We start from the raw sequence: 24,105 nt of genomic DNA, 5'->3' as shown, positions 1-24,105 counted from the left end.
TAAGAAATCTCAGATCTGCCCCCTGGAATTTGGATGATGCCAATCCCAGCCCTCCGCCAAGAAGGGGAGTATGAGATTTCCTTCCTTGAGAATTCCCAGTGTCTTGTTATGCTTCAGCTGCAATCCTTGGAAATACTGGGTAGCTCTTGGCCTCACTAGGTCTCTTCCTCCTTATCAGTCCCTCTTCATTTATGGGTTCTGGGAAGAAGTTCTAGGGTACAGAATTATCAAGAAGTCACGGATTAGAGTGTGCAGCAGCCTTGGTCTCCCAGGAGAGATATTTTTAAGGTGACGTAGGCACTGCTAGGCAGGAGCTTAAGTTAAAAAGAATAACCCCGGCGATGGGGAAAGAGAACGAGATGGACTTCACGCACTCTCCATCCCCCAAATTCCCACAAATTTGTGGCTATGCTGCCCTCTGGTGGCTGAATTCTGGTCTAGCATGACATGGACATCTGCCTCCGATAATCCATTAGAATTTCTTCACCCCTCTCCTTCCTCTTGTGGCACATTAGGACAGGCCTTGAAAAGACAGAGGACCCAGAGGGGCACCCTTACTTTGATTTCTCTTCAAAGACCTAAACCATGTTGGTTAAGAATGAGGGCTTTCACAGTCAGACAAGGCTAAATTCGACTATGCTCTCGCACTCACTGGGTGACCTTGGGAAAGTTATATAACCTCTCTGGACGTCAATTTTCCCTCATGTAAATGGGGTTAATTGTACCCACTTCACAGGATTATGGATAGAGAAACGAAATGAGATAAGGTATGCAAACTATTTAACACCCTCTCTACCTACCAGTATACAATAAGCAGTGAAAGCAAAACAAAACAAAACAAAAACCTAACTGGCTTTCTTCTGATTTAGTTTTGTGGCTTTTTCTCTCAAGCCATTTCATTATTCTGATTTAGGGAAGCCCAGGTGAGCATTCTGGACCATCGTCCTCCACCTTCAACTTGGACCTCCCCCTTTGCACTCTTCCCTAGTGCTCAAACCCAAAAAGAAGGAATTCTTTCCCTTCTCTCCGGGAGGCGCTGGGAACCAGATCTGGTGGAGCTGGGTGACGGGCAGAGGAGTCAAGTCCTCCATTCACCCCTTCCATCATCACATCATCTCTTTCACCTGAGAGAAGGGAACCCAAAAAGTGGTTCTATAGTTCCTGGGGGTCATACTCCTGGCTCCCAGTGGAAAAAAGCTGTGAAAAACAGACATTTCCTATCCACTGAGCCATCTGGTTCCAGGATGGGCTTGGAAAGAGTGGGGTAGGACACAAATTCCGGCTCTGGTCAGTGGGGGCACCGGGCCGGGTTTATTGCACTTGCAACAGAGTTTAAATAAGTCCCGGATGTCCGGAGCTGAGGTGAGGGGGGGTTGGGCAGGGAGAGAAGGGGCAGCGTCAGTGCAGCTGGTGGGCAGAACCCAAATCCTGCAGGCCCAGGACAGTGGGCTCCCCTTTTTCTGGGGGACTGGGAGGGCCTGCGTCTGGCCAGGCTGAGGTTCCAGATCTGTTGCCATCATGGCCCCTTCAGGGTCCTGGGCAATTCCTGACTTCTTCTGAGTCAGAGGTGGATTGGGCCTCCAGGCCCAGGTCTGGAACAGGCTCAAATGTAGTCCTGGATCGGCTTGGTTAGGTTCCCAATGTCTGAGTCTGAGTCCCAGATCAACCCCAGGCCCCAGGTTCGATCTGGCCCCATTAAAGTTCTGAGTCCCCTTGGAGCTGGTTCTGAGCCAGCATCGATCCTCGTTTGGGATCTGTCCTGAGCTGGGCCTGGGGCACCATCCACGGTTAGTGTTTCCTTGTCGGCCCACCGGGGTGGGGGCTGTCCAGAGCTTCCAGGTCTCACTCCCCAGGTTCCAGGTTCTTAGCTGGGGGGCTTCCTGTGGATCTCTGGCAAGGCTGAGAATAGATCTTTGCAGGCTGGAGCTGGACAGTAAGTCCTGGTGGCACATCTGGCCCAGATAACTGGGACTGGATTCCCCAGGTCTGGTTCCAAGTTGTTTTCAGGAAACTCTCTCCAAAATGCAAAAGCTGCAGGGAGGCTGGGGCCTCTATCCCTGGATCTGAGTTCCCCTCTCCATGAGGAGGGCATGTGTAAACGAGGGTCCTTCACAGTGCATGGGGGGAGGGGATCCCCAGCTCCTCACCTCCCGGCTCTGGCCCTTCAAGTATGTCTCTGGGCTGGGGAGAGGAGCTTCTCCCTGGCCTTCAGCACCTTCAGGAAGCGCCCAGCCCCCTCCCTGTCAGTAGACTGAGGGTGGGGGGACTGGGCCTTGAGGCTTGGGAGTCTGGGACTGGGAGGAGTCAGGCATCAGAGGTGGCTGGTGGCTTGAGTTGAGCTTTTTCCATGGCGGTGCCGTATGGGAGGGAGCGTTTGAAGAATCCGAGCTAATGAGAGGGGGGAAGAAGGGAGAGTTTAGATATTCTGGCTTCCATTTCTCCCCAGATCTTATCCTAAGCAGAAATGAAGGTGATTCTAGTGCTTCTAATCTCCCCATCTTGGGAAAGTGGCCTAAATTCCTGGCTGTTAAGACTCCCTCTCCAGGGGTGCCTGGGTGGCTCAGTCAGTTAAGTGTCCGACTTTTTTTTTTTTTAGTTTGAGAGAGAGAGGTCACAAGTGAGCAAGGGGCAAAGAAAGAGAGAAGCAGGACTCACGGGGGCTCGAGCTCACCCAGTGTGGGACTGGAACTCATGAACTGTGAGATCACGACGTGAGCCGAAGTTGGATGCTTAATGACCGAGCCACCCAGGTGCCCCAAATGTCCGACTCTTGATTTTGGCTCAGGTCATGATCTCACAGTTTGTGAGTTCGAGCCCCGCACTGGGTTCCATGCTGACAGTGTGTACGGCTTGGGATTCTCTCTCTTCTTCTCTCTGGCCCTCCCCCATGCGCGTGTGCACTCTCTCCCTCTCTCTTTCTCAAAATAAATAAATAAGTAAACATTAAGAAAAAAAAAAAAAAAAGACTATCTCTCCAGTAGGTCCAATGGGCCAGGAGGGCTAATGCTGGGAGTGCTTTTGGTATACAGGGTTCGTTCATCAGTGCTGTGAAATTGCCCCCAGTTAGGCCAGGGCTGGTGAATAGTTTTGAATTCAAGATCCAAGTCTGACTGCTTAATAGTAGCTGCCTCTTGAGAAGGATTCTAAGGCCACTTCTAGGGTATAGTCAAGTGGTGATGGCTGCCATTAGTTTTTGTAGGAAGTGATATCACAAATGCCACATATTTGCCACTTGTGAGTAACATTGCTTTTTTAAGTCCAGGCAAGCTTAGCAGCTTGGGTCAAGAGACTCTTTCTGAGCTAGCGGTTTAGAAGGGAAGGATCCGACAGGCAGGGTCAGGATGGCATGCCTGTGGCCAGGGCAGAGGTAGGGGCACGTGGCTGGAGAACTGGTCTGGAGATAGATGCTTGGGACTACGTTGGGTTAAGGGCAGAACCTGACGAAAGGGCGGCCAAGTCACGGGTAGGATGTGGCTGACCTTGTAGAGGATGTAGATGAGCAGACCTAGGAGCAGGAGGCCAATGAGGATGGCTAGGATAATGATCCACAATGGGACACCGTGGCTGCCTTCTGCCTTGGTCCACTGCACAGCCGTGGCCACCTAGGAAGCAAGTCAGGAGAGGTCACTGAAGGGTCCTTAGTTCTCCCCACCCTACGCTTGGCTGCCACTTGCCATCGGACCAAGACCCACCTCTTACCTCCCATGTTGGCCTAACACAATTCTGGACGTTATAAAGTTTAAATTCCTCAAAGGTGCGTCATTGTCTCTTACTTTTGGGTCTTCACCCCTGCTGACTCCCCTCCCCAGAGAATATACCTTTCCTGACTAATTAGCTTGGTAGTTCCTGTTTATTCTTCAGGTCTCGGCTGAAACATCACTTCCTCCAGGAAGCCTTTCCTGACCCTGCAAGACTGCGTTTCACTGTCCCCGTGATGTGTTCCCTTAAATATCCTGGCACTTGTCACACTGTGTTCTCATTGCCCACTCGACTGTGAACTCCAGGAGTGAAGATACTCTGTCCATCTTGCTAATCGTTATATCTCCAGGATCCAGCCCAGGCTCTGGCACCTAGTAATGCTCAATAAACATATTTTACAATAACGAGGCCGGCCCCCACCCACGTCCCTGTTTTAGTGCCAGGCCCAGTACTCCAAGCCCTGGTGTCCTTGGCCCAGACCTCTGGCCCAGGTTCACCTGAAGTTCCTTTCGGGGAAGCTGCTGAGGCAGGATTCGGTAAGGCATCTTCAGGGCTTCATACACGGCTTCACACTGCAGGCTGAATGGCTGGTGCTCCCGCTGTGGGTGGGGACAAGGTGTTCGGGGAAGCCCCCCTTAGGATCTAGAGGACACAGGGGCTTCCCCATGATCTGGCTCAGGTTGTGATCTTTCCTATTTTGGACCCATTCTCTCCTGAATATCTGTGTTCCTTATATGAGATAACAGATGTGTAATTAAATAGGTGTAACTAAATAATGTATAATTAGATGATGGCATGTTCGATAAAAAGGTTTTTTGAGGGGCGCCTGGGTGGCTCAGTTGGTTGAGTGTCTGGCTTTGGCTCAGGTCATGATCTCACGGTTTGTGGGTTTGAGCCCTGCTTTGGGCTCTGTGCTGACAGCTCAGAGCTTGGAGCCTGTTTTGGATTCTGTGTCTCCCTCTCTCTCTGCTCCTCCCCCACTCATGCTCTGTCTCTTTCTCTGTCTCGCTCTCAAAAATAAATAAACATTAAAAAAAAATATATATATATTTTAAAGTTTTTTGAATCATTGATAGGGTTAAGCAGCCAGGACACTGCCTGGCCCACAGCGTTTGCTCAGTAAATAACTGCTCTTTACTATTCCTACATCTGCTTGTCTCTCCACTATGGATTCATCTTCCATCTCTGTTGTTTTTATCATTCTCTGCATGCTGGTCTCTCTCCAGTTCTCCCTCCTCTGAACGGGCCCGGAGAGGGAAGCTGTCACTCCCAGTGTGGCCACCAGGTGGCACAAAGGACACACAGCCCAGTCTAGAGGGTGAGGGATGGGAGTGGGAGTGCCTGGGTCCCATTCACCAAAGGAGTTGGCTTAAGCACTAGGGAAAGGGAGGGGAAGATCAGGAGGCTCTGAAGGTCAAGGGTCAGGGCTGAGGTAAGGCTCCCTCACTTGCAGGAAGGTCTTGGCCCACACTCGAAAATGCAGTTGCAGACTTCTGCTCTCTTGCCGGTGCAGTGGCCCGAGCTCACAACGCAGCCTAAAACACTCTGCCTCGGGGCATTTCTGGGAAGAAAGGAGAGACTTGAATGTGGAGTTCTGCCCTTCTGGTGGCTCTGAGAACCCAAGTCCCAATGTGACTTACCAAGATCTGAGGTCCTGAGGAGGCAGGGCTCCGGCCTGGAGCTTCCCGTCTCTGTAGCAGGTGGTGCTGGGAACCCTCAGGATCCAACTGGAAGAAGAAAGAGACCATTAGGGACCACTCTTGCCCCATCACAGTGTTGAAGTCAGCCAGCACCTGGGTTCCAGAGCAGCTTCAACCTATGTTTTTTTTCAATCTGTTCTTTTCGTCCATCCAGTGACCATCTCCTATGGCAAGGCAGCAAGCTCGGTGTTGAAATACAGACACGAACTAAACTTGGTCCTTGGAGTTTACAAGATGTGTAAGTAAATAGTTAGGTTCCCATCCCTGCCTCAGGGCCTTTGCACTGGCTGTTCTCTGCTTGGAATGCTCTTTCCTGAGTCTTCACAAGCAGGTTCATCCTTGTCTTTGAGGCCTCAGTTCAACTGTTACCTTCTCAAGAGATTTTCCCTGATGACTTCATTAAAAGGCTCTGGTCCCCTAGCCTTTCCATGTTAACATTGCATGTCGATTACTTTTCAGTACCTGTTAATCTTTCCCTTTTTAATGTAATGTAATATAATGTAAATGTAATTTTTTAAAATGTTTATTCATTTTTGAGAGAGAGAGAGTGTTAGTTGTGGAGGGGCAGAGAGACGGGGGTGGGGGGCATAGAGAGCCCGATGTGAGGCTTAGGCTTAAACTCACGAACCCTGATATCATGGCCTGAGCTGAAGTCGGGTGCTCAACTGACTGAGCCACCCAGGCGCCCCTCCCTTTTTCATTTTATTTATTTATTTATTTATTTATTTATTTATTTATTTAATTTTAATTGTCTATTACCTTCTACTAAAATGTAAGCTCCATGAGAGTGGGGGCCTTGTTAGTTTTGTTCGGTGAGATATTTCCTGAGCCTATAACAGTGTTCAGTGTAGACACTCATTTAATTAAATGTTGCCAATGGGTAAACAAACTTTAAACCAGGCATTAGGGCCCAGGGAAACAGGTCTGAAGGGGCCTTCCCAGAGAAGGTGGGACAGAGATGGGCCCTAGAGGTATGCCTGGGCCGGAAGGAAGGGAAGGATATTCTAGGCTGTGTATAAAATGGTCTTTTTCCCTCCCACAGCCTTGAGGTGTCTGTGGTCCTTCTGCCCCTTGTTCAGTGACCTCGGTCCTAAGCTTCAGGCACATCCTTGTTCTTCCAGGCCTCCAGGGACCTTCTTCAACCCCCCTAACCTTGGTCCCTCTCCCCATGCCAGTCTCCAGGCCTCTCACCTCCAGGCCCTGTGAGTTGGGGGGGTGACTGGTGGTGCAGTTACCAAGTCCTGTAACCCTGGTCATGTAGAGAAGTTGCTGACCTTCCAGAGCCTGGGGACAGCTGAGTTCCAGCACACCCCGGCTAATGGAGCTGGGGCCCAAGTTGATGAGCTGAGGAGAGGAGAACACAATCATCCTGAGAAGGAAGGGAAGGCTTCTGCCCTATTGAGACCCTGGGACACTACGGCCCGCCTTCCCCTCCTGCATGTCTCCCACCTCGGAAGTGAAGGAGGAGATCAACAGGTAGAGACAAAATCCTCTCCAGCCAACACTCTTGGAGATGGATCCATCCTTCCCTTCCAAGTCACTTAACTGGCTGGTCTCTCCTCTGGCTTTCCCTCACAAGGAACCTGTCCAGGCCTTTGCCTATCCCTCCCCCTCCCTCCTCTCTTCTCTTCAGTCCCTCTCTCTAGTCCCAGCCATCAGTCACTTACAGTGAGTGGCTCCCCTTTCCCTGTCATTCATTCTGGTCCCACCCCTCCACTCCCAGCAGCCTGCCCCGAACCAGCCCAGTGCCTCCCTGCCCCTGCCTTGACCGTCCCTCACCTCATAGACGTGGTGGACAGCAGGACCCACATCTCCCTCCTCCTGAGGCTGGTCTCGGGGATGCCAGTCGCTCACTGGGAATAGCACTGCCTCGGGTTTGGAGACACTAAAGAGGAGGGTGGTTTAGAGGACAGTGGAAGGGATTCCATATGCACCCTTTCCTAGAAGTATCTCCCCTCCCAGAAAGGCCCCATTTTTGCCCTGGGGGAATTTACCCGTTAAGGGAGACCTGGGCCTGAGCCTCCACTGAGAGCCTGAAGGAAACCACTTCGCTTTGGGAGTTGTTGAGATTCTTGCTGTGGGATGGAGGAGAGACTGAGGCAGTGCTGGAGCCCAGCTAAGGAGAATGCCCCCTGCACCAGGCCCCGCCCCCTGCACCAGGCCCCGCCCCACCGGCCCCACTGGTTCCCTACCTGAGAATCTGGAAGTCAAACTGGATGGTTTTCTTTGTGTCCCGGAGATGAGGGACTGTGAACCGCAGCCCCCCCCAGATCTGCGGGACAAGGAGGGAGGACAAAGGAGCCTGTCAGACTGGGCATTTGCCTCACCCCAGTTCCAGCCCCCTTCCCTATTCCACAGCTGTGCTCTGGAAAGGCTGGTCACTGTCTTCTCAGATCTTCACTCCTGTGCCAGACTTACACTGGCTCCTGCCTTCATGGGGTTGCCCAGGTCACACACCAGCAGGCGGCTCTGGTTCACAGCAAAGTAGTCACAGCTCAGGCTGGAGAAGTTCTGGAGGTGGGGTGGGTATAGGTAAAGCTTTGGTGCCCCTCTGACGGGGTCTCCTCCCAAACCCTGCCTCAGAATCCCCTCTCACCCCTGGGTTTCTGACGAGTCCTGAGTACTCAGCCTCTGGAGGGGCTGTGACCCGAAGCTCGGCCTCATAGGCGCCGCCCTCACCCACGTTCTGGGCGTGGAAAGTTAGGTTCAGGGAGTTCTTGTCACCCAGGTACACGTGGTTCTGCTCCCTGGAGGGGGAACACGGGGCAAAGGACACTGGGAAATTAATCCCCAAATCAGGACAATGAACCATAACAATAATAAATAATAATAATAACAGATGCCATTTACTGCGTTCCAACTCTATGGCCAGAAGTAGGCCAGATGTTTTATGTAGATTATTTCATTTAGTCCTTCCAAAAAGGCAGAGAAATGGATGCTATTATTCCCACTATACAGATGAAGAAGCTGAAGCTCAGAGAAGTTGAGTGACTTCCTAAGGTCACACAGCTTGCTAGTATGTCCCTATTCTACCTTTTCAGGTGCCAAGTGCTTCCAAACACCACATGTTCTGCTATGCGACCCTGGCATCTTGGAATCCCCCAGGTTGCTGTTGGCTTTCACTTACCCAAACACTTCCAGCTGTAGGTCTGGCACACAGATATTGTCTTCTCCACAGTCCAGCAGGATCTGAGCCTGGGGAGCAGGTTAGCCTTGAGAGGCGGACTTTAGACCTCCTCCTGGGCTGAAGGCTCCCCGCTCCAGGGCACTGCCCCAAGGTGCCCAGGTCTCTTTCCTCCCGGGTCTCATCGCTCCCCCATCTCCTCACCTTGTCCTCGATGCGGCTCTTGCTCTGGTAATGTAAGACTGGCCGGAGGCCATGGCTGTCCACAGGGGCTTGGGGGTCCAGGGAGAAGTTAAGGGCGATATGAATTGGGGAGAGCTTGTCTCGGAATTCTGACTCGTTCTGGGGGTGGGGAAGAGGGTTCGCTGTGTCAGGAGGCATTGGGGACTTGGTGGCCCTGCTCCTCAGCCTCTCACATGTCTCTTGGCCCATGCAGGGCCCTCAAGAATCCAGGTGCCCAAACTTGACCATCCACTTTGTTTCTGAGGCCCTGACAGCCTGCTTCCCAGTTCCTCTGACAGAAGGTCCCCTTTCCTTGCCCCCAAAATCCTAAGCCTCTCATTGGACTCTCCTAATCTCTCTCTCTCTTTTTTTTTTTTCCAAGAGGGGCCCCAGTTCTCTGTGACGCCCTCCCCAGGCCAGTCTGTTCTCCGCCCTTGGGCCATACCCTGAGGTAGATCTTCATCTCTCTGCAGTCCTCCCGTGCCCCGTTCTGGATGAGTAGGGTCTGGGTCAGGGTCGCCTGTCTGGAGGCCAGGAACAGTGCCCGCCGTACTCCCCCCTTCTGCTTCTGCCAGTCCAACTGGAGTTCTACTGTGAAGCCTGCAGCCAGGAACATATGTTCAGGAGAATCTGTCTTTCCCTCCTAACCTATTCAGAGAGAAGGGAGGTGCCAAGGTCCCCTCCCCCTCCTCCCCACCCCCTATCCCAAGGCCTAAGAGATTCAGACAGTCTCTCTCACCAATGGAGTCAGGAACATGTTTTCCAGAAGCATTGAGGCAGAAGCTAAGGTTGATGCTGGAGGAAGACCAAGAGGAAAGCTGGTGAACGGGCACCCTAGCCTCCGGCTCCCCCCTAGAAAGACCCAGACTGGGGCACCTCCTTTCGTCCCCTACCACAGACTTGGTTTCTCTGCCCACGTCCAAGCCCAGACTGAGGTATTCCAGACTCAGTCTCTGTAATCTCCTGGGCCCCTGCTCACCAAGCCACAGGGTTCCCCTCCAAGCTGCAGCTACGCTCCTCTGGGTTGAACATGGCAGGGAAGATGGTGAGGGAGGCACTGGTAGAGACGATGGGGCGACCCCTGCCAAGAGTGGATATGGGGTCAAAAGAACTAAGACTCCTCTGGAACCCTGGGCACAGGAAGCTGATGCCCAAGCCCCGGGAAGCCAGTGGCCTTTGTACACTTTCCCAGCCTTAGCCCATCTGAGAAGTTCCCCAGTTCCCACTTCTCCCCTGGAATTCATACCTGTACACCACAGCCTTGTCCACACCAAAGGACCCCACGATCAGATCTGCAAGAAGTCCAGAAACTACCCCTTACAGCGAGCCCCACATTAAGGTCCTCCTTTCCTAACCCTCTCTAGTGTCATTGCTCAAAGGAGGCCGAGGCGAGGGGACAGCACCACCTGGTGGCATTATCCTAGAACTGCACCCAGGAGCTTAGGAAAATGCAGAAGTGGGGGTAAGGGTCCGGGACCAGGAGAGTTCTCAGGTGAGAGGGGCCTGGGACACTACTCACCAGGGTATCCGTTGCCATCCAGATCTCGGCCTCCTCGAAGGGCAGAGCCAAAGAAGTTCGGCGTGTGGCCGGCTGCCCACAGGGGCAGCAGAACCTGGGAAGGCTTAGAGCCTAGCCCCGCTGGGCCCCCAGGGAATATAAACACCACTCCCTGCTGGGTGTCTCCACCAAAGGGAGCTCCAATCGCTACATCTGCAAGACACAGAACACACACTAGTCTGGAGGCCAGGAATCCAAGAATCCAAATCTCTACCACCAGATCCCAGAACCCAGGAGTGGGTTTTTTTTGTTTTTTTTTGTTTTTTTTTTTTCCATCTGTCATTCCCAGTTTTCCAATCTCTTCAAGCCCCAAGACCTAGACAGTGGGGTTAAAGTCAACACACCTCCTAGGGAAGTCACTGGGGGGTCTGGGTATCTTAGCTGACAGCCGGCCTCTCCCCAAACCTCTTCTGACTCAGGCTCCAGACTCCTCCTCAGCTCCTGGGACCTCTGGTGCTTACCATTGTAGCCATCCTGGTCCAGGTCCCCCAGGGGCGTCAAGGAGCTGCCAAATCGGCCAAACTCATCATGGCCAGTGAGGGTGAGGGTGGGGGTGGGCTCCATGCCAGCCGGGTTCTGCAGGTAGATGTAGACCCTGCCCACTTCCTGAGGCCGCCCATCAGCTGTCCGTTCCATGAGCAGAGGCGCCCCCACCAGCAAGTCGTCCAGCCTGAGGGAAGGGGAAAAGCTAGGCACCCTGATACCCTGCCTTGCCACCTCCCCAGTCCCAGTGCCAGGACATCTTAGGCCTCCTGGATCCCAGGCTCTTGCCCACCGAAGTGAGAAGACTTGAGATCTTGTGGTCTTTTAGCTCTCAGCTCTCTCCTTGCTCCTGAGCAAGGAGATGACAGCACAGGAGGAGAACCCAGAGCAAAAGCCTGGAGAAAAACTCTCCTTGGATTTTTCTGTCCTACCCCCCGCTCTTCGGTCTTGGATCTGGGAAGGGCATCGTAGTATGCCCTCTTCCCACTACTCACCCATCCCCGTTGACGTCTGTGGCAGCCACTGCATAGCCGAAGTAGGACGCCATCTGGGGTGGGGGTGGACACAGAGGCAGCACTGGGTCAGAAGTAGGAGGTCACTCAACAGGATCAGCAGGGACTGTGGCTGGGGAGGTCAGAGACTCCAGGGAGCCTGGGCTCACTGGCTTACGCCTGGGACTTGGGTGGCACAGGGCCAGGCTGGGTTGTGTGTGGGGGGTGTCCTCACCTGTTCCCCTGAGAAGTTGTAGAGGGATCGGATGTCCGAGCCATTGAGGATGGTGACCTGGGGATGATGAGATATACCCATTGGTCCCGGACTCCCAGACCATCCCACGGGTAGAGAACAAACAGGTACAGGATATTCAGGGGGAAGGCATTTGCTGGAGACACAGACCGCTTGTTTGTTAATTCCCTCCTGACTTTGCTCTCACACCCCCATCTCTTTGCCAGGAAGCTCCACCACAAGGCACCCTCACTATTTTTCTCCATCACTTATCAACTACTGACAGAGGTTACGTTTGTCTGTCTGTTGTCCATCTCTACCCACTAGAATAGAAGACCAGCGGGGGCAGGAGTTTGGTTTTGTCCTTTGCTTTCTCCCCAGAGCCTGAAGTCGTGCTCGGTGAGCAGCAGACAGTAATTATTAGTTGAACGACTGAATGCACCCTGAGACCTCAGGCATCCCTCATCCTTCAGGCCTCCCAAACCACAAACAGCTCATGTCTCCCTTTGGTCTCCCCTCAGTGACTGGCCCCACCAGTCCCCTGGTCGCTTGGCTCCTTGCCCCCTTCCCCACTCTCGCTGCTCCTACTCTGGGGTGAGTCCTCTCCCAGACTGCTGGACGGCCCCCCGGCTCTCTTCCTGCCTCCATCACCCTGCCCCGACTGCCGCAGTCAGACTGATGGTCCCAGAGTGGATCCAGGAGGGGCACTTCTGGCTTGGAAACCCAGAGTGATTCCCTGCAGCCGCTGCCCAAATTCTCAACTTCTCGACTGGTCCTCTGATGGATGCCCTGGGGAATCTGGCCCCAACTAATCTGTTTTTCCTCAACCTTTCCTTATTCCCTTCATGCTCAGTCAGCCCACAAGTCTGCTACAATGGCCTGACTTTTTTCCTTTTCTGCCATGCTCCTGTCTAGGATGCCCTCTTGCCACATCTCCACAGATCCTTCATAGAACCTGCTCTGATCCTTTGCCACTACGTGGATGGAACTAGAGGGTGTTATGTGAAGGGAAATTAGTCAGAGAAAGACAAATATCATACGACTTCACTTATATGGGGGACAAAACAGATGAACACAAAGGAAGGAAAGCAAAAATAATATAAAGACAGGGAGGGGGACAAAAGAGACTCTTAAATATGGAGAACCAACAGAGAGTTCCTGGAGGGTTTGTGGGAGGGGGGATGGGCTAAATGGGCAAGGGGCATTAAGGAATCCACTCCTGAAATCATTGTTGCACTAGATGCTAACTAATTTGTATGTACCTTAAAAAGGAAAAGCAAAGAAAAAAAAGAAGAACCTTCTCCGATCCATTCCTGCCCTAGAAAAGTAGGCTATTCCTTCCTCTTAACTGCTATATCCTCTTAACTGCTTTTCTGAAACTTCTCATCGTGCAGAAAGAACGCTGACTTTGGACCAAGACGGATCTAGTTTCAAATCTCTCTCCAGCCCCTTACTAACTGGGTGATCTTAAACCACTTACTTGGTCTCAGAGCCTCAGCTTTCTCACATGGAAAATGTGTATGGTATTATCTACCCCCAGAAGCTTGTTGTGAAGAATACACATCATGAGAGGACAGAGCCTGACGCAGCGGCGAGATCGTGTATAGTAGATACACCTTGGATTATAATTGTATGTGTGTCTTATCTTACATACTTGATTAGAAGCACCTTACGAGATGGGGTATGGTGTCTTTTTCATCTTCTTATCTTTGACCTGGCCTTCATAAATGTTGTTAATTGAATGAACTCCTATGGCCGTCTTATCTGTGTCCTTTCTAAAGCGCTTGTCACGATCTAATAATAACAGCTACCAATTGTACACTGCCTCGTAGTTCACTAAGAACTTTCACAGGCGTTATCTCATTTCATCCTTACAAGAGCCTCGTGAGGTCAGAACTATTATTATCCCATTCTACAGAGAAGAATGAGGCTCAGAGAGGCTAAGTAGGTCTGGGGATTTTGTGGAATGCAGCGGGGGGTATATGAATAAATAACAGAATGACTCATTCAGAGTAAACGCCAGTACTTGAACCCAGGTCTGCCGCCAGAGCCCGTGTTCTGATCCGCTTTTTGAACCCTCACAAACTGCCATGCATGGTTCTTTGAGATTAACCAGGGGAGGGGAAGGGGAGAGAGGGAGGGAAGGTCAAGTTGGGTCTTACATAACCATAAGTGAGGTTCCCTTTGGGCACGCCAGCGACAAAGTCTGCAAAGGAAGAGAAAGTTGTGGGCTAAGGGAGGGGAAAGGGAAATCTGACCAGCATGGTGTCTGGGTTCCTGTGGCCCTAGGTCCTGGGTCTCCATTCGTCCCCTCCCTTGGCCCCCGTCTGGAGACACACTCACCTTCTGTGTCATCACCACTGAATTCACCCACAGCCACAGAGTATCCTGGGGGACAGGATGGGTGGATATTAGTATTCCTGGGGGGACCCCTCTGCTGTCGCCCATCCTTCAGTTCCTTCCCCAACCCTACTGGGCCTTCCTACACAGCCTGCACACAAGTGGGGCAGGGGGACAAAGGATGCCCGAATGGAAGAAGAGAGGTGGGGGGGGGTGCAGGGGTTGGGACAAGACCACCGGAGGTTCTTCCCCCCTATTTCCTCCCTGGGGCTCGCTCACCCAGGTAGCTGTCATCGTAGATGGAACTGGCCTGGCGGGTCTGCAGCTGCCCCTGAACCAAGTTGATCAGGTACTCGGGGTAATAGGATTCGGCAATCTGTTCTTGGGTGGCCGACAGGATCTGGCCTGGGGAAGGGGGTGAGGAGCTGGACGGACGGAGGAGGAGGGTGGCAGGGAGGGGGGCGCCGGGAACTGACTGGGTGGGATTGCAGAAGTCTGGTTCCAGGAAGGGAAGCTTGTGGAGGGTGGTGGAAAAGGGTACAAAAGTTTCAAGGAAGGGAGAGGAAAATCTGGACAGGGAGGGAAGAGGGAAGGATGGTGACCTCAGACTGGAAGAAGGATGAGAGGCTGTGTGCCAGGGGACTAAGGGACAGCAGAGGAAGGACTTACCTTGCCAGAAGTAGCTCCCTGGTCCACCCAGGACCACGCGCCCAGTCTGTGGAGGGAAGGAGAGGAGTCCACATCTGGTCCTGACCCCCCTGGGACATCACCCACAGCTGCATCTCTCCCAGCCCACACTCTTACCTTGGTGAACTCAGCACTGAAGCCCCCTTGGCAGTAACCCTGTCCTGCGGCCCAGCTGAAATCTGTGAGGGGAGAAGGTGGTGGGAAGGAGCCCGGCACAGACGGGTCACACAGGAAAGGAGAGAGAGCTGAACCAGAGAAAGGATCTCCCTGGACCAGACAGTGATCAGAAAGGCTAAGCGGGGTGGGGAATCACAGGGAGGAGGCAGACACAGGGCACATGCCCCCTCTTGCCCTACCTGAGCGGCAAGGTGCATACTCCAGAATTCGGGTGAAATTGTCCGTGGAGAGGTAGCAGGTACCCACGGGATCATTCAGCGGCTCCTTCTCTGTGCGCCAGCTATATAGAGGAGCACAGGCCTGGCGGGGCCCAGGAGGAGGGGGCTTCAGGTGAGTCCAACAGGGCTTCCCCCACTCCCTCAGGCCTCTGCTCCATTCCCCTGGTCACACCACACCACACCACTAAGAGCCACTGTCAGCCTGCTGGGCCCTCACCAAAATGGAGGAGCCGTGGGCTCGAACCGTCGCTCCAAACCACTGCAAGGACTTATACTCCACAGGCTCCTCTCCCTCTGGGCTGGGCAGTAATGACTCCAGGAGTCGAGAGCCTTGGAGAAGTGAGAAAAGGGAGTCATGCCGGGCTGTGGATGGCTGAGCCCTAGAGCGGCCCCCACTCTCAGTCTGGGGGTGCCCGGGCACTTGCAAGCCCTGAGCTCCATGACTCACTGGGAGGAGTGGGGAGGGGGTTTCAGAGTCTGCTTTGTGTAGCCTGACTCACCCTTTCCCTGACACGTGTGCATCCATGGGTGCACACACAGAACCTAGCGTTTCTAGAGTTGCCGTCCCCTGGTGCCCCTGCCTCCTCACCCAGCTGGGACAGGGACGCTTGAAGTGATGTGGGGCCACGGGGGTGGTAAGTAAGAATGGCTGTTTCCCGAGAGGGCAGTCCTCTGGCTATGCTTCTCTGTACCTGAGTCGGTGTCTCTAACAGCACCTTGTCCCATCCCTTCTTTCTCACAATTCTGGCTCTTTCTCACAATTCTGGATCTCTGTTCCCTTATGTCTCTCTCCCAGCATCTGTCTATCTCTCCAAGCCCTGTCTCTGCTCTCTATAGTACGTTTTTTTTCTTTCCTTTGATTCTCATCTGTCTTTCAGATTTAAAAACAAAAGTGGCGGGGCGGGCAGGGAGCCTGGGTGGCTCAGTCCGTTGAATGGTGGAGTGCATCTGACTCTTGATAACAGTTTGGGTCGCGATCACACAGTTCATGGGATCGAGTCCTGCATTGGGCTCTGGGCTGTCAGCAGAGAATGCTTGCGATCCTCTCTCTCCCTCTCTCTGCCCCTACCCTGCTCTCTGTCTCTTTCTCTCTCTCGCAAAATAAATAAATAACTAAACTTAAAAAAAAAAAAAAAATGAATGTGTTTCATGATCTTATTCCTGTCCCTGCCATCATCTCCGTGTTTTTATCTCTCTTTTCGTCCCTTTACCCCAGTCTTTATCTCTGGAGCCAGACTGTTCAAGTTCATGGCCTTGCTCCACTATTTACTAGCTGACTTTGGACAAGGGACTTAACCTCCATTTTGTCATCTATAAAATGGGGCTAATACCTCACATGATACTGAAAGGATTAAGTGAATTAAGTGAGTTAAGATATGCCGGGCGCTCAGGACTGTACCTGGCACAGAGCAAGTGCTCTTGAAGCGTTCGTTAGCTGTTATTGTTTATCTTTCCATCTGTATCCCTCCCAGCCATCTCTGCATCTACTCTGGGCCTTGAGGTCCCCGAGGGCAGTGGTTTCATCATGTTTCAGTCCCTTGCAGCACCAGCACGGTGCCTGGCGTGCACTGTCACTTAGTCAGTGCTTAGTTAAACGGACTGAAAAGTCTGTGTGACTCTCCCTGTCTTTGTGTTACTGCCCTGGCCTCCCAGAGTTGTGGGTGATTCAGGGGAAATGAGAGCCACATGTTTCTGAATCATGCCCGCCCTCCTTGGGCTGGGCTGGACTGGGAACATGGTGTGAGTGCCACGGGAGTCGCTGCACGGCTTCTACACTGAGCTGGAGCACCAGAGCCTGGAGGGAACGTGGCCGTGGAACTGGACAGGCTCCACCCCTCCCTCAAGGCACCCTTCGGCCCGCCTCCAAGCCGCAGTACCACCCCCAGTCCCTTCCTGAGCTTCCCCGCCTACCAAGGAGGTTTACCTTTACTGTCAAATTCAACGGGGGTGCAGTGTACCGGGCTGGTGCCCCAGGGACAGAGGTAGACGGCACCACCCTGCAGCACTCCCGGCTGGCTGGTGTTGGCCTTGGGAGCTCCCACCAGCACGCTGACCCTGTGGAGGCGAAAGGAGAGGCGGTTCAGAGTGACTCCTTCTCCAGTCCCCCCAGGCCTCTGGGCCAGGGGCTGGCCGGGGGTGGGGTAGATGCCCCCTGGGTTGTATTTATATCTCAGAAGATGCCACAGATGCCAGAGGCACAAGCTGGAGTCAGGCGGTCCCCATGTGGCGCTGTCACTAACACAACAACCACCCCCCTCCACCACCTTCCCTTGTTATTAAAGAGAGGAGGAAGCGGAGTCAGTTCTGAGAAAGGAATAGGGGCGCCAGAGGCCCCGAACCCCATCTTCTCCATCTCCACTCTGGAGCTGCCGGCATTGGATATGCAGCCCCTGGAGCTCCAGGGTCCTCTCATCCTCTCACCTAGCCTCTACCCTCTTGTCCCAAGCCAAAGTCCTTCTCTGGGCCAAGACCCAGGCATCGGGCTGCCCAGCCCTGGGGTGTGTAGGAGGAAAATGTGAGTCTTGGGAATCAGTCAGTAGAAGTGGAGAGTGGAGCTTGGAGGATGGTGAGGACAGATTCCCCTGGGCTCTGGGGTAGAGCTCCCCATCTTGGCTGGGTTTCTGTTCAGCCCCTGAACCCCTTTCCTGCACACCATCCCTAGGAATCTGAATTCAAATCTTGCTCTCCTGGGGTGTTAGCTCTGAACACGGTGCTTCGAGATGATGAGGAGAAAGTTGCCTTTGCTGGGGGTCCTATGTAATGGGGTGGTCAGAGTTAAGGTCCTGGGCAATCTTCTCACCTTCGACTCTGCCTCTATCATTGTCTTTGAGGTCCCTTGTCTCCAAGGTCTCCATGCAGCCATCAGCCCTCTTGATTTTTCTCCTCCAAGGTCTCCCACAAGGACTGCATCTAGCAGCTGGGGGCAACTGGACCTGGCCCCTGGGCCGGTGTCCCTGCCAGTCTGGCCTCAACTCTCCTCCCATACCTGCCTCAGACACTGCTTCTCAATCTCTCTGTCCTTCTGCCCTTATGATTACTTGCTTTCCTCGTTTTGGTTTTTTAATCCTCTCTCTTGATCTCAAATCTTGTGTTCTTCATCTCTACTGGTTTCTGGCCCCCTTCAGCTTTCAACATTCCCGGTGTCATCCCTTCCCTGATATTTGGGTATGTTCCCTAGCTTTTCTTACCAGGAAAGAGCCCGAGTGGGTTAGTATGGTAGAGGTCCCAAAAGCTAGGGGTGTCTTCCAAGAGGACCAGGAAGGGTAGGGGTGAGTGGGGTGGGGTTCAAGAGGAATAATGGATGGAAGCAACGAGGGGGCAGGACCATGGTACTGAAGGGGGAAATGAGGAGTGGGCAGGGAGGAAGGGAGGATGAGAACAGAGGAGGGAGAAGGCAGGGTCCAGAGGAACAGGAGGGGGGCCAGAGAGGAGAGTTCCTGGAGTGAAGGGGGGTGGGGTGCGAGCCCTGGTTACCCTAGGGACAGGAAATGTTTACTGCCTGTGGCTTCCTGTCTGTTTCCAACCTCTCACTTCTCCGTTTGTCTCCCACCCGCAGGGCCCCACCCCTCTCACTCAGGCATTACATCCAGTTGAGGGGGGTGGGAGCTGGCGAGTTGGAAGGCAGGGACCCAGTCAGCTGCCAGACCCACAGCTTGGTGGCAGGCAGAGAGTGAGTGCATTGTCCCGGGGCTGGGTGAGGAGAGAGGGGTGCAAGCCTCTCTTAGTAGGGGCAGCCCCAGAGAATAGCTATGATACAGGAGGCAGTGAAAAGAGCACTGGACCATGAGTCAGGAGTTCTGGGTCAGGCACCAGCTCAGTGTGGACTTGGGCAATATCCTTTCCCTTCTCTCTTTGGGTGAAGAGGTTGAACAGGTTGTCTTGAAGTCTCTTGGAGCTCCAACACTCCCTTTCCAGGACAGCACAGGGCTGCAGCCAAAGGACCCTGCTCCCACTCCCAGTTTTCCCACACCCCTTGCTCTTGGGAAGCAGCTGAGCCTGAGTGCTCCTGGGCTGGCTTGTGGAAGAAGCTTGGAGCCTGGCAGGGTTAGAAGGCGAGAAAGACCTTACAAAGCCTGGGAAGCCCACAGGCTCGTGAGCCAGGGGTGTGTACATTGTAGTTGTGTGAGGGTTCAGGAGATGTGGTGTGCATGCAAGGGACACAGACTCAGATGCCCGTCCCCACCCCATGACTTATACCTGCGGGTGCAGTGGCCCTTCCATCCCAATAAACAGTGCCCTCTCCCACGTGCCAAGCAAAGTGCCTGGTGTCAGGGTAGGCACGTCACCGAGCTTATCGCTGTTCTCCCTCTCCTAGTCCTTGCTTCCTAAATCTGGCAACAGTTGGGCCCTCTTAGGGGTCCACGAAGGTAACAGTGGAGCGTCCTTGCGCTATTTTCAATATTTCAGAAAGCCTAACGGAAATCATGCATTTACCTGATAAGGTGGCTGGGCTAGTTAAAACCTCAAGGGTATCTGCTTTGGGCTATAATTATATCAACTGATGTGGGGAAGCTGGTTATATCTCAAATTGGTTGAAAGCTCTGATTGGCGGCTACAGATATCTTCTTGTTCTAACTTCTAGTTGATAAAAAAAAAAAAAAAGACAACAGGGAAAAGGAATTAATTATTCCTTATTAAATGCAGTTTGGCAGATAAACTCTTCCAAAATGCCGAGTTCAAGGGAAGAAATCATTGCCATCATTTCTTTTGAAACCTCAGATCCCTGAAATTCTAGAGTTGGTTCTCGGAGACACGGATCACCACAGCTGCAAGGCACCAGAGAGAGCATCCACTGGGTTGAAGACTTCCTTGCAGATGCCTTCCTTGCAGACTTCCTGCCACATGACATTTGAGGAGGCCAGTTTGGTCCTGACAGTCCTCCCCATCTTCTTTTAGAGCAACCTCTTTTTCCTGTTTTATACAGAATGCCCTGGAAAGATATTGTTTGATTTTAAACAAAAATACAGAAAAAACTTGTTGTGGTTTGTTTGTTTGTTTGTTTGTTTTTTGAGAGAGAGAGAGAGAGAGAGAGCGCGAGCACACTCAAACAGGGGTGGGGAAGAGGGTGAGGGAGAGAATCTTAAGCAGTTTCCATACCCAGCACGGAGCCCGATGTGGAGCTCAATCTCACCAACTGTGAGATCATGACCTGGGCCAAAATCAAGAGTCGGACGCTTAACCGACTGAGCCACCCAAGTGCCCCCAAGAAAAAACTTTAATTACAAGATTGCTGACCTAGTCCCATGTTCTCATTTTACCAAGGAAGTTAGGGAACATGGCCAAGGTCACTCGGAATCCTTCCTGACATAAGAACCAGAAGCCACGAATCCTCATTCCTAGGCCAAGGTTCTGGTCTACCCTGTTGCCAATTTACCCCCTTCTCTCCCCTCTACTATCTCCCCAGCCAGGCTTCTGATTAACCAGGTTCCTGTTCAATACATGGTTACTGTTTGACTCTGTTGGCCTGGCAAGATTGGGGGCGGGGAGTGTCAAGTGGATCAGGGCCCAGCTCCTGTAGGTCCTATAGCAGCCCTGGCCAGGCCCCAGGAGGACATCTACATCCCCCAGTGTGTTCTCAAGAGATATGTCCGGCTGCTTGGTGAGGAAGAGTTGTGGCAGTACCAGAAGAGAAAGAGAGCTGGGTTAAGGCTGAGCATCTTTCCAGCTGGTGACCTGGGCCAAGTCACTTCTTTCTAAGCTTTGGATTTGCTCCCTATAAAATGATGGATTGCCCTTGAATGGTCCCTAAGCCAATTTCTATAATTCCTGAAGCATCGGCTTTATATGTGCATATAAAATGGGGTAATAGCGTTTCCTCTAAGGCAAAGATTTTTGTAACCATCCGATGGAAAAATTGATATGACAGTGTGAAGGAATGTGAGGGACCATTATTACGACCACTACTATAAACAAATACTAGAAGCGAGTAAGAGATTGGGGGCGGGCGGGGGGGGGGGGGAGTTAGACAAAGAACTAGGTGATATCCAAGGAGGAGAAAACCAGAAAACAGAAAGCGACCCTGTAAAAATCATGCCTCCTGTGTACTGATCACCTTCTATGGACCAGGTGCCTTTTGTATATATTGTCTCATTTAGTTCTCAGAACAGGCTCATAAATTAGGTGTCTGATTCTCGTGAAAACACTACGAAACAAACACAGAGCTTAAGTAACTCGCCCTAGGCCACACAAAGAACAAGTGGTGGGGCCAGGACACACGCCCAGCTCTGCCTGACTTAAAGCTTGGCCCTTTCCTGCCACATAAACCTCTCTTGTGCTCACCCTGCCCTTTGATGCTGTTTCAGGGTTCCTGTGAGAGGGGTTGTAGGGGGAACAAGAACACTGAGGCCCTCCGTCTCCAGGATGATGGCCCCAGGTGGGGGCTGTGTTTGTCACCACTGGGCAGGAAGGGGTTGCAGGCCCAGCTGTGGAGGGAGGTCGGTCACTGGGGAGGTGGATTGTTCAGAGCCCTATTCTAAGGGTGTATTGTAAGAGAAAATGAGAGGGGAGGAGTGCAAGCTGGACACCTGGGTTCTCTTGGGAGGAGAGATGAGCAGGAGGGGGTGGAGGAGGATGAGAAAGCGGGGTCCCGGTTTGGAAGACTGCTTTTAGGGCCTGTAGGATCAGGCCAGGGGCCAGACAGACACCTAGGGAATGGGAGTGTGGGAAAGTCCAGATGTTTTAAAGGAGTGTTGGGAAAAGGGAGATGACACTTTAGCTAGGTGGGGGTGGGGTACGAGCGAGGTTAAGAGCCAGACAACTGGATTTACCCTGATATGGGGGAGGATCCCATCCCCTCCCTGCCGGGTCTTCTCTATTCCATTAGGGTTGTGGTAAGCAGTTTGAGGGGGCCTGGGGGAGGCCAGGCCTGGCAGAGACTCCAGGCCAGGGTGATGCAATGGGGTTTGGGCAGGAGGCCAGGGGGGGTGGGGTGGGGGTTGGGTGGGGACCTTGAATAGCGCAGAACCAACAGCTGGGGCCTAATCATCTTTCTTTTTTCCCATCCCCACGTTCGTTCTCCAGACAAAGAAGAAATTTGTGTGCCCCCCCCCCCCCATTGAATTAGCTAGATTAACCCCTTTCCTCCAAAAATTAAAGAAAACACATAGAGATCAGTTAACTGTATCCTATATAAAAACAGCTCACCTCTGACAGAACTTCTATCAAACCCTGAGACATTGGGGTTGGGGTGGTGGTGGCGGGGACCAGTGGAAAGCTCAGAGCCCAGAGACGGAGAAGAAGGAGGATTTCCCAGTTAGTGTGGAGGATCAGGAATCTGGCACCTGGGAGTCCCTGGCCGGGCCCAGGGGCAGCTAGCTACCTTCTCCTCCTCCTTCCCAACCCCCCACATTTAAACAAACACTCCTGTTCCCATGTTGCCTCAGCTCTAACTCCGGTTTCCCTAAGTCTATGGGCTCCCCACTTTCCAGGCGGTCAGGTCCGGTCTGCTTGTCACCCTGCTGAGCTGGGAATGAGGACCCTCCTTTGAGACTTCTCCAGTCCTTGATGTCCTATGTTATGACGCTCTGGGGCCCAGCGAGCCCGCGTCTCCCCAGCTTCCGACCCCAGCCCTGGAGTCCGGTCTCAGTCCAGCTCCAGACTACAGGCTACAGGAAATCGGCATTTCTCTTCCTCCCAAGAGCTAGAGGAAGAGGGAAACCGCCCACCCCCCTTCACGCGCGCACACACACCCCTCCCGACACATCCGAGCACCCGCCCTTGGCCGAGCCCGCCACAGCGCCGGCGCCCCCAGTGCCCGGGTCCCGGGACTCTCCTCAAGTTCCCGGGTCCCCTCGTCTGAACGGAGATTGGGGGTGGTGGGCGGAGTAGGAGCCCGAGGAGAAAGGGGAGGGAGCCGCCATCCCCCTCCCGGGTCTTTCCTAGTCTGAGCGGAGGGGGAGGGGAGGATGGGGCTGGTCCCCATTTAACCTCCGGACCCCCTCAGTCTCAGACTCCCCTCTTACTACACACAGCTCATTCTACCACGACCCGTCCTCCCTCCGCACAATGGCCCTCAGGAGTCCTGAGGTCCCGCAGGGCTCCAAAAAGCCCTTCCCGGCCTCCGCGCCCCCTCTCCGCCCTCATCCGCCCCGGGTCCCCGCAGCTCACAGATCTCAGCCAGAGACCCGCTGCTCTCCATTCGTGCGTCCTCCTTTTCCTTGGCCCCGAGACCCTTGCCCAGACCTCTCCAGCTTCCAGTTTCGTGTCTTCTCCCCACCCCACACATGTCTCCCCACTGATCTCAAACTCCAGGCGCCCAGCTCCACGCCGGCCACTGTCCCCTCCCTACTCCCGCGCGGGCCCCCAACTCTGGCGCGGGCCCCCAACTCCAGCCCTAGTCCTTCCAAACTCCGCCTCTCAGACTCAAGCCTTGGTCCCCTCCAGACTCCAGCCGCGCCCCCAGTCTCCAGCCCCCCACCCTCCCAGCCCCCATCCCGCCACTAACCCTCCTCACTCACCCGTCCGTCCCCGGCCGGTAAAACTCCACCGAGAAGCCGAAGAAGGAGCCCGGGGGCCCAGAGAGCACAGCTGGGCCCTCCGCGTCTAAATTGAAGCCCCCGACCCTGGGTGGCGGCGGCAGCAGCAGCAGCAGCAGCAGCGGCGGCAGCAGCAGCAGCAGCGGGGGTCGGCGCCGGGGGCCCCAGCGCAGTTGCACGGCGTGGAGAGGGAACCCTGGTGCCCGTCTCCCCATAGCGCCCGCTCTTCCCTGTCCTGGGGCCACCGACCCGGAGCCGCTTCCTAAACCTCCCAGAGGCGAATGACTCAACGCGGGGAGGAGTTTGCCAAACTCCCGGCTGAGCCCTCCCCCCGCCGGCCGGGGGGGCGAGAGGGGGGGCATTCCTGGGTCCTTGGAACGCTGAGCCCGCGCCCCCCACCCCGAAGGGGCGTGGGGGGGGCCGCACCTCTCCACTCCCCTTTCCTTAGCCCCAGCTGGAGGCCGGTTGTCTGGACTGGGTCAGACTGGGCGGGTTTGGGTTTCCCCCCTCCTTCTCTCTGCTTTCCCCTCCTTCCTCCCCCCTCCTTTCCAGATGTACAACGTAAACGCTCGGAAAAGGAGTCGGAAAAAGGGAGCGGAGAATTTCCTAATGAGGAAAGGAATCACCTCTAAAGGGAGGAGGGAGCCTGTATATGTGTGTGGGGGGGTCTCCCTCATTCCTTCAGGGAGGAGACTTTGGG

General features: G+C 53.7%; 1 protein-coding gene and 2 long non-coding RNA genes across 3 annotated transcripts; 2 read left to right on the top strand and 1 right to left on the bottom strand.

Annotated features, from left to right (window-relative positions):
* Positions 1 to 1,288: 1,288 nt before the first annotated feature.
* Positions 1,289 to 23,879, bottom strand: ITGA5 (integrin subunit alpha 5). The gene is made up of 30 exons (XM_019419628.2): positions 23,388 to 23,879; positions 16,856 to 16,986; positions 15,149 to 15,261; positions 14,893 to 15,013; positions 14,654 to 14,715; positions 14,519 to 14,564; positions 14,129 to 14,254; positions 13,853 to 13,897; positions 13,672 to 13,715; positions 11,513 to 11,569; positions 11,281 to 11,333; positions 10,765 to 10,973; positions 10,265 to 10,456; positions 9,992 to 10,037; positions 9,725 to 9,826; positions 9,485 to 9,540; positions 9,191 to 9,345; positions 8,728 to 8,865; positions 8,527 to 8,594; positions 7,996 to 8,146; positions 7,818 to 7,910; positions 7,592 to 7,671; positions 7,394 to 7,474; positions 7,179 to 7,284; positions 6,591 to 6,743; positions 5,340 to 5,426; positions 5,147 to 5,260; positions 4,197 to 4,298; positions 3,480 to 3,602; positions 1,289 to 2,388 (listed from the first exon to the last, which is right to left on the bottom strand). The coding sequence occupies exons 1-30, from the start codon at positions 23,765 to 23,767 to the stop codon at positions 2,305 to 2,307; spliced, it is 3,318 nt and encodes a 1,105-aa protein (XP_019275173.2). The 5' UTR covers positions 23,768 to 23,879; the 3' UTR covers positions 1,289 to 2,304.
* LOC128775093 (uncharacterized) lies at positions 4,762 to 13,270 on the top strand. Its single transcript, XR_008419737.1, has 2 exons — positions 4,762 to 5,637; positions 8,441 to 13,270. It is a non-coding gene; the product is annotated as an uncharacterized LOC128775093 (long non-coding RNA).
* LOC109249252 (uncharacterized) lies at positions 17,312 to 19,917 on the top strand. The gene is made up of 2 exons (XR_002072507.2): positions 17,312 to 17,446; positions 19,651 to 19,917. It is a non-coding gene; the product is annotated as an uncharacterized LOC109249252 (long non-coding RNA).
* Positions 23,880 to 24,105: the final 226 nt, after the last annotated feature.

This window comes from Panthera pardus, unplaced genomic scaffold (genome assembly GCF_024362965.1).
Source record: "Panthera pardus isolate Hobbes unplaced genomic scaffold, ASM2436296v1 HiC_scaffold_6, whole genome shotgun sequence".
Classification (NCBI taxonomy): domain Eukaryota; kingdom Metazoa; phylum Chordata; class Mammalia; order Carnivora; family Felidae; genus Panthera; species Panthera pardus.
Note: the sequence above shows the minus strand (reverse complement) of the source record. Positions and strands in the feature narration are given on the sequence as shown.